Source organism: Moschus berezovskii, chromosome 17 (genome assembly GCF_049115385.1).
Source record: "Moschus berezovskii isolate FMDL1 chromosome 17, NW_MosBer_1.0, whole genome shotgun sequence".
Classification (NCBI taxonomy): Eukaryota; Metazoa; Chordata; class Mammalia; order Artiodactyla; family Moschidae; genus Moschus; species Moschus berezovskii.
In genome coordinates, this window is record NC_142476.1 from 37,301,540 (window position 1) to 37,314,692 (window position 13,153).

A 13,153-nucleotide genomic window follows, 5' to 3' on the forward strand; every position below is an offset into this window, starting at 1 on the left:
TCCAATGCAGGGGGTATGGGTTCGATCCTTATTTAGAGAGCTGATAGCCCACTTCCATTGGGGCCAAGAAGCCAAAACATAAAACAGAGACAATATTGTAACAAATTCAATAAAGACTTTAAAAATAGTCCATTCCAAAAAGAATTCTTACATAAAGAAAGAGCACTACCGACCTCCCAGGAAACCTTAATCTGGAGGTAAATGTACAGAGTTTTTTTATATTATCCTACTGCAAGTACAGAATTGTCTCTTCTTTGCTCTTTTACTCCTGTCCGAGAAGATCCTAGGGGTACAGTAGTTTTTCAAATGTCTTTTATGGAAGGAGCAATTATCACCTCCCTCATCTTGTATGTGAGGAAACCAAAAACAAACAAACAAAAATAGCATATTAGTGAAAGAACTCAGGCACCCTAACTCCCAGAAGAGAAAGAGCTGATTTTTTAATAGTGCTTTAAAAAATAATGGAGTATCATAATCCTCACCATCTTTCCCGAGGATTTACACTCCATGTCTGTGGGCATGGTCTGGAAATGCATTTGGAGTCCAAATATACCTGTGGTTTTGCAGGGAGTTTGGGTCCTTCCATGTTCCAGAAGAAAATAATAATGACCAATATTTGAGCTCCCTCAGTTTTCTTTTGTGCAGGGAATTGGCCTAAAACCAAGACAATGAAATGTTAACTAACATGTGAGTATCATTTTCCAGTGTTTCCCAAATCTGTCTGATGGTATGAATCTGTTTGATGCCACCCCAGATCTACAGAATCAGAATCTGCAGGGAATTAACCTGGGAGTCAGTGTCTTTAAGAAGCACTTCAGGTGTTTATTAAATAAGATCAGTCATTTGGGAAATACTCTCTGAAGACACACTGCTGTTAACTCCACATTTCAGTAAAGGACATTGAGACTCAGAGTAGTTAAGTTCACTGGCCTCAAATTCCATGGTTAGTAAATGGCAGAGTCAAGATCTACAAATGTGGTTATGCTTCCATGAAGTGCCTCTCTGAACCCCACTGCAGTTCCTGTCTGCTTATTCAGAGCTTCTTGTTAAGGCTTTATGTAGTAAATGCTTGCGGTAGGTGCACTTCCCTGAGGTCGGATTTAAAAATATGGATTAAGGTAGAATTTTGTTGGTGATTAATTGAACAATGATTCCCTTTGGAGAACTTATAAATGTGTGTGTGTTTTGTCTTTCAGTTTATATTGTACATACAAGTAATATCCTTAATGACCTTGGGAATAAATTCATACATGATGACTCGTTTGGCCAGGACATTAGGTAAAGTCTACTTAACCAGGAAGAATAACGTGAATAGATTATTGCTGGAGGTGGGACATTTCTTCTGGAGCTCAAGGAATTGATCATGAAATCACTCAGTTTTCATTCACTCCCTGTTAATAGAAACCACATTAAGAGTGCCTTAAACAAGACAAGTTGTTTCCTACCACCCCCCATCAGAAAATCAAGAAGAATGAGATGGTTCTGTTCTACAAGGTTGTCCAGAGATTTCAAATCCTTTTCTTTCATTCTTCCTCTGCTACCCAGAGTGTTGCTCTTGTCTGCAGGATAGAAGTGGGCTCACAGTCACTGTCATCTTCAATCCAACCAGCTAGAAAGGGAAAATGGGGTGGGAGTGATGGTGGTGGTGATGGTGTCAATGGGTAGTAAGGAGCTTATTTAAAGAACTTCTGCCTCCAGAAGTTGTCCATATCATTACCACTCACAGTCCATTGGCCAGAACTTAGTCTCATGGGCACACAAGGGCCAAGGAAGATGGGAAGTACTATCTTAACTGACTGGTCATGTGCTTAGCCAAAGCATGGAGGTTCTGTTGGGAAAGAAAGAAGAGGAGAATGAAGGCGAGCAGTAAACAGGCTCTGCCAGAGTTGCCTATTTCTAGAAAATATGTGAAGCTGTTGATAATATATAAATATAATAAAATCACAAAAAGGCCCATGATCAACAGAGAAATCAGGATAAGATAAATGATAAGATAATCAGTGGCAGTGGAGTCCATGAGGAAAGAGAGGGTGGGGTGGAATTACACAGAGTATTGGAGGAGTAGGGCCTTAGTATTGTCCAGTGTCCCATGGCCTGATCCTCAGCTTTGCTGATGCAGAGACCTGGTTTTGTCAGAGTGTCTAGAATTAATCAGATGGCTGGAAATTTACATCTGTTGCATTCCCAGGAGAATAGAGATGCAGCAGAAAATCAATTTATTAATTTATAATTAGGATGATTTCTATGTCTGAAATAATTGTGATCATTATTCAGGGTTCAGTTCAGTTCAGTTCAGTCACTCAGTCGTGTCCAACTCTCCGCGACCCCATGAATCACAGCATGCCAGGCCTCCCTGTCCATCACCAACTCCCGGAGTTCACTCAAACTCATGTCCACAGAGTCGGTGATGCCATCCAGCCATCTCATTATTCAGGGTATTCACCTCTAAATACCAATTTCCTTAATAAATCAAATTAGTAATCAGAAGGTTTCTTGGAAGGTGTGGGACTTGGGAGAGGTTGATGGAAGGGTACTGAGGAAGGAGAGTTCTTATAAATAGAGAAATAGCCTGGAGAATTCAGCTTCTCTGCTTGTTTCTTTCCATAGTTCTGTCCACTCCTGAAACTGTGCCATATCAACACTATGGCAGAGCTTCTTGTGAAAGCTGACCTTAAAGTCCAGGGCTCCGGTATATGAATAGGACTAGTAAATGGGGCAGAGTTTTGGCAGCGCTCCTTCTCCCCAAGTCATGGGGTTTGCTCTTGTTTGCAGTGGAAAGTTGTGCTTGGGCCAGCACGAGCTTGCTACACTGGAGTGTGAGTGAAGTTAACTCGATCCCTGAAGTTTTGCTTACACCTCCCTTCCCACCAATTTTTATAGGCTTTTAGGGATCCAGACCCACTCTGCTCTCTTGGCTTATGACGTAGCATCTGGTTTTCTCCCATGCTTGTTTGCTTGAGATTGCTCTTACTCTGATACTCAGAAACAAGATCAAGAGGTTTTACTCTCATGGAAATATTTTTTCCTCTCCTTTTCTTCCCATACAATTTTTTTTTATTGTATTAACTGAACCTCAGAATTTTCATTATGAAACAAATATGTATGGCACATACTTTATCCTCAGAATTGATGCTCATCCTTTCTAGAATTACTCGCATGTTAGCATGTAATTGACAAAACTGAATTTTATCAGGAAGAATTTCAAATTAGCTTCTTCCACCTGGTCTAATGCTTTTAGGAGATCCATCCTCTGAATCTAGAGCTTGTCATACTAAGTGAAGTAAGTCATAAAGAGAAAAACAAATACCATATGATATCACTTATATGTGGAATCTAATAAAAATAAGACACACATGAACACATTTATGAAACAAAAACAGGTTTACAGATATAGAGAACAGACTTGTGGTGGCCAAGAGGAAAGGGAGGGAAGGACTGGGAGTTTGGGATTAGCAAACACAAACCTTTACATATAGGATGGATAAACAAGGTCATACTCTATAGCACAGGGAACTGCATTCAATATCCTGTGATGAATCATAATGGAAAAGAATATGCAGAATATGTATATATATATATGTATATATATGTATATTAGAGCAAGGCTTCCCTTGTGGCCCAGCTAATAAAGAATCCTCCTGCAATGCGGGAAACCTGGGTTTGATCGCTGGGTTGGGAAAATCCCCTGGAGAAGGAAAAGGCTACCCACTCCCAGTATTCTGGCCTGGAGAATTTCATTGGACTGTATAGTCCATAGGATCGCAAAGAGTTGGACACGACTGGGCAACTTTAACTCACTCATGTATATATGTAACACTATCACTTTGCTGCCCAGCAGAAATTAAACACAACATTGTAAATCAACTATACTTCAATAAAATTTTAAGAAAAGGAGAGAGAGGGGAAGATTCATCCTCATATTCTTCCAGACTCATCTTAAACACAGGAGTTCATTCAAATGTACTGGTACAACCAATCAGTCCCCTTATACCCGTGTTTTCCCAGAGCAACTGGAAAGTGGCTGTTGCTCATCCTAATGGGTGGGATGTAATTACACAAATGAATAAGCTTTCTCCTTGTGTGCTCTGTGCCATGGGAATTTTAAATCCAAAGCTAACACATTCTAACTCTTTAGCATGCAGTCAAATGCATCTTTGTTCTGGACCATAGAGAACTGAGAGGGATATGATTTCAAACCTTTTTGAATCCCTGAAAATTTCAAATATCAAACATCACAGTGTCCTGTAGAGAATGCAATAAAGTTAAACTGAAACATTTTAATAACATTTTAAACTATTTGAGACATCTCATGTGCATTTATGAAGAGATTAACATTTAATTGATGTATAGTTATTTACAATGTTTTGTTAGTTTCTGCTGTACAGCAAAGTGATTCATTTATACATATGTGTACATTATTTTTTATATTCTTTTCCATTATGCTTTATCATAGGATGTTGAATGCAGTTCCCTATGCTATACAGTAGAATCTTGTTTTTTATCGAGAACAGTTTTATTGAGATGGAATTCTGAGTGTGTAGGCTGAGCTCACTCACTAATTAAATTTCTCCTTTTGGTAAGCAAGCTTGATAGCTGTAACTTCAAACTGATACTTCAGGATGATACAAACTGCCACAAACTTTGGACGTAAAGATTTGCTGGTCAGGAAACAGAGATGTTAAATTGGAGGCATCTCTATTACAGTGGTCTTTAAATTTTATTATGTATAAGAATCAGTTGGAGAAGTTGCTAAAATGAAAATTCTCAGGCCAGTCAGATTCTCCAGACATGGGGTAAAACCCAGGAATAATTCAACAGGCAATTCTTCTACCTGTAGAAGGTACACGTAATTTTCCATACTTTGAGAAATACTGACTGGATGACTTGAAATAGTGAGTCATGGTACTAGCTATAGGAAACAAAAAGAAACTAAGAAAACATTCTTTAGCAGCTGAGTCAGATAAAGTTGAGCTGCACAGCCGAAAGGAAATGGGTAGTTGGGTAATTTTCTGAAAAATTTTGGACAAATAGTTGTCCTTGCTCTAAGCACTCTGGTTTGGCTCTGCAGGTGATGCCAAGATTTCACTACATCATGCAACATTTCGATTCCCTGTGCATTCTTCACTATTTTATTAAGGTCCTTCCTTTTCTTTTTCATAGATTTGTGTGTCCTTTCCATTCCAAGACAGATGGCCATGCAAAATGCCATTAAGCACATCCAGGAGATGATACAGAGCAGAATAACTTTATTTAAAACAGAAAAACTTTTGACAAATGTTAATTGGACTTTAGTAGAAGAAAAAACAAAGATTGAATACATCATTCCTGTGAGTTGATTCCTGGCAAAAACTAGTCCTTTCCCTTTCTCTCTGTTTCTTTTGTATATTATGCAAAACTTGATTCTGCTGGTTATAGGTCAGGATACTGAAGAGAGATACATTTACTAGCTTTTTTCTATCAGCCAAAATACTCTGAATTCTGTCTCTGAACAGATGTTGGTGATCTAGCCTTATTTGCCAAATACAAGAGAACTGGTGTTTTTACAAATAGACTGATTGAGTAACTATGAATGGCCTCTGCCAGGGTGATATTTTCCAGCTGGTTGAGGAAGTGAGCGATCTCTCCCTGTACAAGTACTATTCAAAAGCAGAAAACACAGGCAGCTTCAGAGAGCAGTCAGGCATAGACCGGTTTGGGGGAAGAATTTGGCTTCTAAATCTCCCCAAATGAGTAGTCACTTCACCACAATTGAAATCAACATTTCTAACATGGAGAATGTTTTTCACTTAAACACAGCCCTTCATTTTAGCAATTCTGATTTGAGTTATTGGAATCTTGGTCAAGCTGAGTATTTGACAGCTCCTAATCCTCTTGAGAGTCCCTTATACTGCAAGGAGATCCAACCAGTCCATTCTAAAGGAGATCAGTCCTGGATGTTCATTGGAGGGACTGATGCTAAAGCTGAAACTGCAATACTTTGGCCACCTCATGCGATGAGTTGACTCACTGGAAAAGACTCTGATGCTGGGAAAGGTTGGGGGCGGGAGGAGAAGGGGACGACGGAGAATGAGATGGCTAGATGGCATCACCGACTCTGTGGACATGAGTTTGAGTGTACTCCGGGAGTTGGTGATGGACAGGGAGGCCTGGCGTGCTGTGATTCATGGGGTCGCGGAGAGTCGGACACGACTGAGCGACTGAACTGAACTGAACTGAATCCTTTTTACTTATTTTTAACTCTATCTCTGTTCAGACTCCTCACATTTCAAGTGACAATAAGGCGAAGGAGGAGTTCCCAACAGATGAAGTTTTAATAGAAGAAGCCCGACTGCATGTAGCTATAATACAAATAGTTAGTATCCTTCACATAATCTGCTTTTTATTTATGTATTTTTTTCTTGCAATGTTTTTAATTCTTATATATGGTTTTCAGGTGACTAGAAAAATTTTCACCTTTTGATTGGTTGTTAAACTTTGTGTTTGATTTATGAAAGTTAGAAAAATTAATTTCTAAGGCTTTAAATTCAAGTTACAAACCTTATTCTAAGTCTAGCAAATCTTAGCAGTTCACTTTTTGGGAGCCTTTGAATAATATTTTGTGCCATTTACACAATTAAACATCTTCAAATATTTGAAACTGCTTTCACAGATTTAAGTATGTGAGTTCCTTTTACATAAAATGTTCTCAAGTGCTTATTTAACTCCTGTGAATCTAATAAGCTAAAACAAATCTAATGAATCAAACATTCTCTTAAAATATTTGAATGTTATAATGTAAACATAGATTATGAGATAAAATCAAATTTGAATCAACTTATCAAATTGTACATTTAAAACTGGGGTTTTATCCTAATAGTACAAATTTTATTCAAATTTACGAGTATATAAAATGCTCATTATGCCCAGAATCCTTCCTTTTTATTTTCATTTTAGAACCTATTGTGAAGAATTTCTAATGCATACAAAAGTAGATAAAATAGTGTACTGAACCTCCATGTACCTATCACTCAGCCTTCACGAACATCCACACATGACCAGCCCTGCCCCATCTGCACCCTCAGTCACTCCCGCATCTCCCAGGTTATTTTGAAACAAATCCCAGATGTTATTCAATATATCATTTCATCTCAAAATATTTCAGTATGTATCTTGAAATTTTAAAGTCTTAAAAAACAGTAAAATACTAATATTGTGCCTAAAGATTAATTCCTTAATAACATCAAATACTGGTCAATGATCAGTTTTCCAGTTATCTCATAAATATGATCAATGCATAGTTCCAGTTTACATCTTTAAATTGTATTTCAATGAAATCATATATTGTAATTAATGAATGTGTACTTTGCTTGTGTGCGTGCTATCACTTCAGTTGAGTACAACTCTGCGACCCTATGGACTGCAGCCCTCCAGGCTTCTCTGTCCATGGGATTTTCAAGGCAAGAATACCAAAGTGGGTTGTCACACCCTCCTGCAGGGGATCTTCCTGACCCTGGGATCAAACCCGCATCTCCTGTGGCTCCTGACTTGCAGGTGGATTCTTTACTGCTGAGCCATCTGGGAAGCCCAGAATATGTACTTTAGGTCTCTATTGATTTTAAAACATTTCTATAGTTAACTTAAAATGTTCTCAGAATTTGGAAGGTTCTTACCCAGAGATACAAAGTATGGTCATGAATTCTTTGTAGAACCAATCTCCTATTGAGAGGTAGTATCTATATCCCTCCCCATCATTGAACTTGGGTTGCTCTTGTGACTTGTTTTGACCAGAAATATGTAACCAAATGACTTTGGGAATGTACTGGAGCCTTGAGGAGATTTGCAACTTCCCCCTTCTTCCACTTTGAATACCACCCTGAGATTGTCATGTGAGGAAGCTGGCCTAGCCTTTGAAGAATGAGAGGCATATAGCTGAGAGTCAGTACCCTACTACCAGGCTATGCAAATGAAGCCACTTTAAGGCTTGGGACAGTAGACTCAAACTCTTGATGGTAAGAGATGCAAAGAATTTGTGACCATATATAATGTACCATGTTCTGCTCACTGGCCACAAATATTTATACCCCTCCTACAAAGCAAAGGGCTTCCCTGATGGCTCAGTGGTAAAGAAACTGCCTACCAAACAGGAGACATGGGTTCGATCCCTGGGTCAGGAAGATCCCCTGGTGAAGGAGATGGTAACCTACTCCAGTATTCTTGCCTGGGAAATCTCATGAACAAAGGGGCCTGGTAGACTACAGTCTACAGGGTCACAAAGAGTTGGACATGACTTAGCTTTCAGAGGAGGTACAAAGCAAAACACACTCATCTTTTTCTAAGACATTGTATCCCACCCCCAACCCAGATAAGCTTTATCTCATTATGGTAGCAAATTCAAAGTCTGGTACCTCATGATGTTCATTTAGTCTAGGATTGCTCAGGCTCCTTGGTGGTATCTCTTTAAGTGTGATTCCTCTTGATACACAAAACAGTGGATTAAAAAGAGAAGTTACCTGTCTCCTCAGCCTCCACCTCCACCGCCATCCCCAATCCCAACTTTCAGTGGTAATCAACAGACACTTCTGCTCAAGAAGGAAGAGAACAGGAAGCATTGATTAATCACTTGTCCTTGGCAGTTCTGAAATCCAGCTGGGCATATGACCTAGTTCTCCTCATTCTATTATCATAGGAGGTAGCCCATGTTTGGGCTTCCCATGTGGCACTAGTGGTAAAGAACCCACCTCCCAATTCAGGCGATGTAAGAGATGAGGGTTTGATCTCTGTGTTGGGAAGGTCTCCTGGAAAAGGGAATGGTAACCCACTCTAATATTCTTGCCTGGAGAATCCCATGGACAGAGGGGAACCTGGCAGGCACAAAGAGGGTCGCAAAGAGTTGGACATGACTGAAGTGACTTAGTATGCATGCATGTAATCCATGTTTGTGACAGTGATCTTCTCAGACTGATTTCTGCCAGTAGAAATGGAAATTCCTATTCATTTAGACCTCTTTATTGTCTTTTAAGCCCATCCTGATACAATTTCCTTAAAAACTGTGTTTTCAATTAGTCTGATTGTAGTCTATTCTACTCTGTAATTCCTTTTCATACAGGCCACAAGCCAGACAATATGGGTCTGAGAAAGCCTTTAGTCTGGTTGAGAAGGTAGACTAAGCACTACCTTTAACCTCTAAGTGGTCTTATCCAAGGGTCTTGGCCACAGCCTTGACTTGATCTTGAAGCTGAGGCCATATTTTACTGGCAGAACTCTAGATATGGTTTTCATTCCCTGATATTTTATCACCTGGAGAGACTGAAGATGGAAAATGGGTTTAGTTTTCAAACCAATCATGGCCTCTTTATATTTTCTGTAATATCTGCTTACAGATTGAATTGTTACCCTTTGGTTTACCTCTCTCTTCTCATACATCATCACATGCTGCTGCTGCTAAGTCGCTTTAGTCATGTCCGATTCTGCGCAACCCCATAGACCGCAGCCCACCAGGCTCCCCTGTCCCTAGGATTCTCCAGGCAAGAATACTGGAGTGGGTTGCCATTTCCTTCTCCAATGCATGAAAGTGAAATGTGAAAGTGAACTCGCTCAGTCGTGTCCGACTCTCAGTGACCCCACAGACTGCAACCCACCAGGCTCCTCTGTCCATGGGATTTTCCAGGCAAGAGTACTGGAGTGGGGTGCCATTGCCTTCTCCGATTATCGCATGCAGCTAGAGATAAAAACAAATCTTGTATATTAACATATACATGTGGAATCTAGAAAAATGGTAGCGATGAACCATTTCCAAAGCGAGAATAGAGATGCAGATGTAGAGAAACAGACATGTGGACACAGGAGGGGAAAGGGAGGGTGGGACAAATTGGGAGAATGGGATTGACATATATACCCTACCATGTATAAAATAGTTACTGGGAATCAGCTGTATAGTATAGCACGGGAGCTCAGCTTGGTGCTCCATGACAACTTAGACAGGTGAGAGAGCAGATAGAGGTGAGAGGGAGGTTTAAGAGAGAGAGGATATATTTATCCTTATGGCCGATTCATGTTGTTGTACAGCAGAAACTAACACAACATTGTAAAGCAATTCTATTCCCCCCAAAAGCTGATCCTTCAGTATCTCTAGAATATTTGAACTCCAGAAATCTCTTTAGCCAGATTTGTAGGTTTATTAGGCACATCGTCTGCTTTCCAAGTTGCCTTAGGCAACCGTACTGCCAGTGGTGCTGACTCATCATAGCACTGCAGCCTCCCTCCAGCCTTCTGTATCAGTTTTCCCACTGCTTTTCCAACTTCCAGTCTCCTCGTTGCCCTTCTAGCCTCTGCTCACCACCTAGTCCCAAAACTAACAACACATGGTTTAGCGGTTTGTTATGGAGACTCTCCCCAATTGGTACTGATTTCTGTTTTGGTTAGCCTTTGCTATATTACAAAACTTAGTGGCTGAAAACAATGGTATTTCTCACAGTTCTGTGGATTGGCAATCTGGGTGATTTTGTTGCTGGTCTTGCCTGGGACCACTCATGTGTCGGTTACCATCTTAGTTCAATTGGGGTTGGAGGGTCCAACATGTCCTTACTCACAGATTTGGCAGTTGACTATGTTGTATTTCAGGGCACTTTGGTTCTCCTCCACATGGCCTCCTATCTTCCAGTAGAGTGAAGTGGGCTTCTTCCCTACATGGTGATCTCTGGGTTCCAACAGGGTGAGAAGAGCTGCAAGGCCTCTATCTCCTAGGCTCTGGAAGTTGCATAACATAATTTTCACTCCCATTCAATTAGTCAAAATAAATCCCAAAGCTAGCCAAGATTCAATGAGTAAAGAAGAGCCTACGTTTGAAGGGAAGAGCAGCAATGTTAGTTACAAAGAGACACGGGCAGCTATGTTTCATTGGGACCATTGTTAAAATGCCCTACCACATTTACTTTTTAAAGCAATAATCCCATGTGTTGATCCACTCCATGTTATTTTTTTTTAAAGAAATTGAAATATATTTGATTTACAATATTGTGTTAGTTTTAAGCGTATAGCATAATGATTCAGTTTTTCAGATTATATTTCATTATAGGTTATTACAAGATGTTGAATATAATTTCCTTTGCTATACAGTAAATCCTTGTTACTTATCTATTTTATGTATTGTAGTTTATATCTGTGAGTATCATATTCCTAATTTGTCCTCCTCCCTTTCCTTTTGGGTAACTATAAGCTTGTTTTCTATGTCTGTGAGTCTGTTTCTATTTTGTATATAGATTCATTTATATTATATTTTAGATTCCACATCTAAGTGATATAATATTTGTCTGACTTGCTTCACTTAGTTTGATAATCTCTGCTGCTGCTGCTGCTAAGTCGCTTCAGTTGTGTCTGACTCTGTGCGACCCCATAGATGGCAGCCCACCAGGGTCCCCCATCCCTGGGATTCTCCAGGCAAGAATACTGGAGTGGGTTGCCATTTTCTTCTCCAATGCATGAAAGTGAAAAGTGAAAGTGAAGTCACTCTGTCCGACTCCTAGCGACCTCATGGACTGCAGCCTACCTGGCTCCTCTGTCCATGGGATTTTCCAGGCAAGAGTACTGGAGTGGGTTGCCATTGCCTTCTCCATGATAATCTCTAGGATGACCCAAGTTACCGCAAATGGCATATTTCATTATTTTATATGGTTGAATGCTATTTCATTATATATATATTCTATTATGTATATATTCAATGATATATGTATGTTCCATGATATATTTATGTATATATATATATATAACATAGTCATATCTTCTTAAGCCAACTGTATTAGCAGGCACTTGGGTTGTTTCTGTGTCTTGGTGATTGTAAATAGTGCAGCTATGAATGTTGGGGTGCATGTATCTTTTTAAAATAGAGTTTTGGGGTTTTGGGGCTATATACCCAGAAGTAAGATTACTAGATCATATGGTAGCTCTATTTTTTATTTTTTAAGGAACTTGCATACTGTTCTTCATAGTGGATGCACCAATTTACATTTCATACCAACAATGTTCAAGGGTTCTGTTTTCTCCACATACTTTCTCCAGCATTTATTATTTGTAGCCTTTTTTGATGACAGTCATTCTGACCAATATGAGGTAATACCTCACTATGGTTTGGATTTGCCTTTTCTCTAATAATTAGTGATGTTGAACATCTGAAATAAACTCTTTGAGTTGTATAGATTTTGAGTTTCCTGAAGCCAGAAATCTTTGTGTCTTTTATAACATCCACGGGAGTACTTTGCAAAAATTGAATATTCTGTAAATATTCAAGTTGAATGAAATTTATTTCTTGCTATAGTTTTTGAAAAGTATATTTTCATATACTGAGTTCAATAATAATAATAATGAGGGCTATGTAAAGGTCAAGTAGAGTATATTTCACTAATGTTTTTGTCCTTTGTAATTTTTATTTAAAATTTTATGTTTAGAGTAGCTTTGAAAAGCAGTGTAATGATGGAATCCTCAGTGTTGAGGCAGCTCGGACATTAATTGGTGCAACCAAAAGCTATTGCCACATCCAAGGAAAGTAAGTATAATACTTCTTTAATTGATATTTCCAAAATTGAATGGGTATGTGATAAAGAATGAAGACAGCTGAGTGTCCAGATTGATTAATCTTTTTTTAAATTTATTTTTTAATTGAAGGATGACTGCTTTAGATTGATCAATTTTTTTAGTCTTATCTCTCTGTCTGTCCATCCATCTATCCATCTACTTCCTATTTTACTTGTTTATACTTTTCTCCCTGAAGATTCATGAGTTTGATGACATTGGGAGTTTCTGGAGGAAGATTTAACTGCAGAGCAATTGTATGAAAGGAAAGGGGTGCCATTAAAAAGAACCCACGTAATTTTAATTATGATTATAATTCTTTTGTCTTTATATCGTATTCACTAAATTACTGCATAGGGGAGGTAAGAAGGCCTGGAGCCTACTATTAAATTGCTCCCTGGTGTGGAGCAGGATCTGGAGGACTTGATCCAGCCTAGGAGATCCAACCGGTCCATTCTAAGGGAGATCAATCCTGGGTGTTCATTGGAAGGACTGATGCTAAAGCTGAAACTGCAATACTTTGGCCACCTCATGCGACGAGTTGACTCACTGGAAAAGACTCTGATGCTGGGAAAGGTTGGGGGCGGGAGGAGAAGGGGATGACAGAGAA

At 39.2% G+C, this 13,153-nt stretch overlaps 1 protein-coding gene across 1 annotated transcript in view; it reads left to right on the plus strand.

Annotated features, from left to right (window-relative positions):
- The window catches only part of SLC9C2 (solute carrier family 9 member C2 (putative)), a 99,634-nt gene that overhangs the window by 38,508 nt on the left and 47,973 nt on the right, over positions 1–13,153 (plus strand). Inside the window, exons 10-13 of the mRNA XM_055418727.2 lie at positions 1,197–1,278; positions 5,161–5,327; positions 6,254–6,352; positions 12,420–12,517. Of these exons, the coding sequence (XP_055274702.2) occupies positions 1,197–1,278; positions 5,161–5,327; positions 6,254–6,352; positions 12,420–12,517 (446 nt within the window). The remainder of the gene's footprint in view (positions 1–1,196; positions 1,279–5,160; positions 5,328–6,253; positions 6,353–12,419; positions 12,518–13,153) is intronic.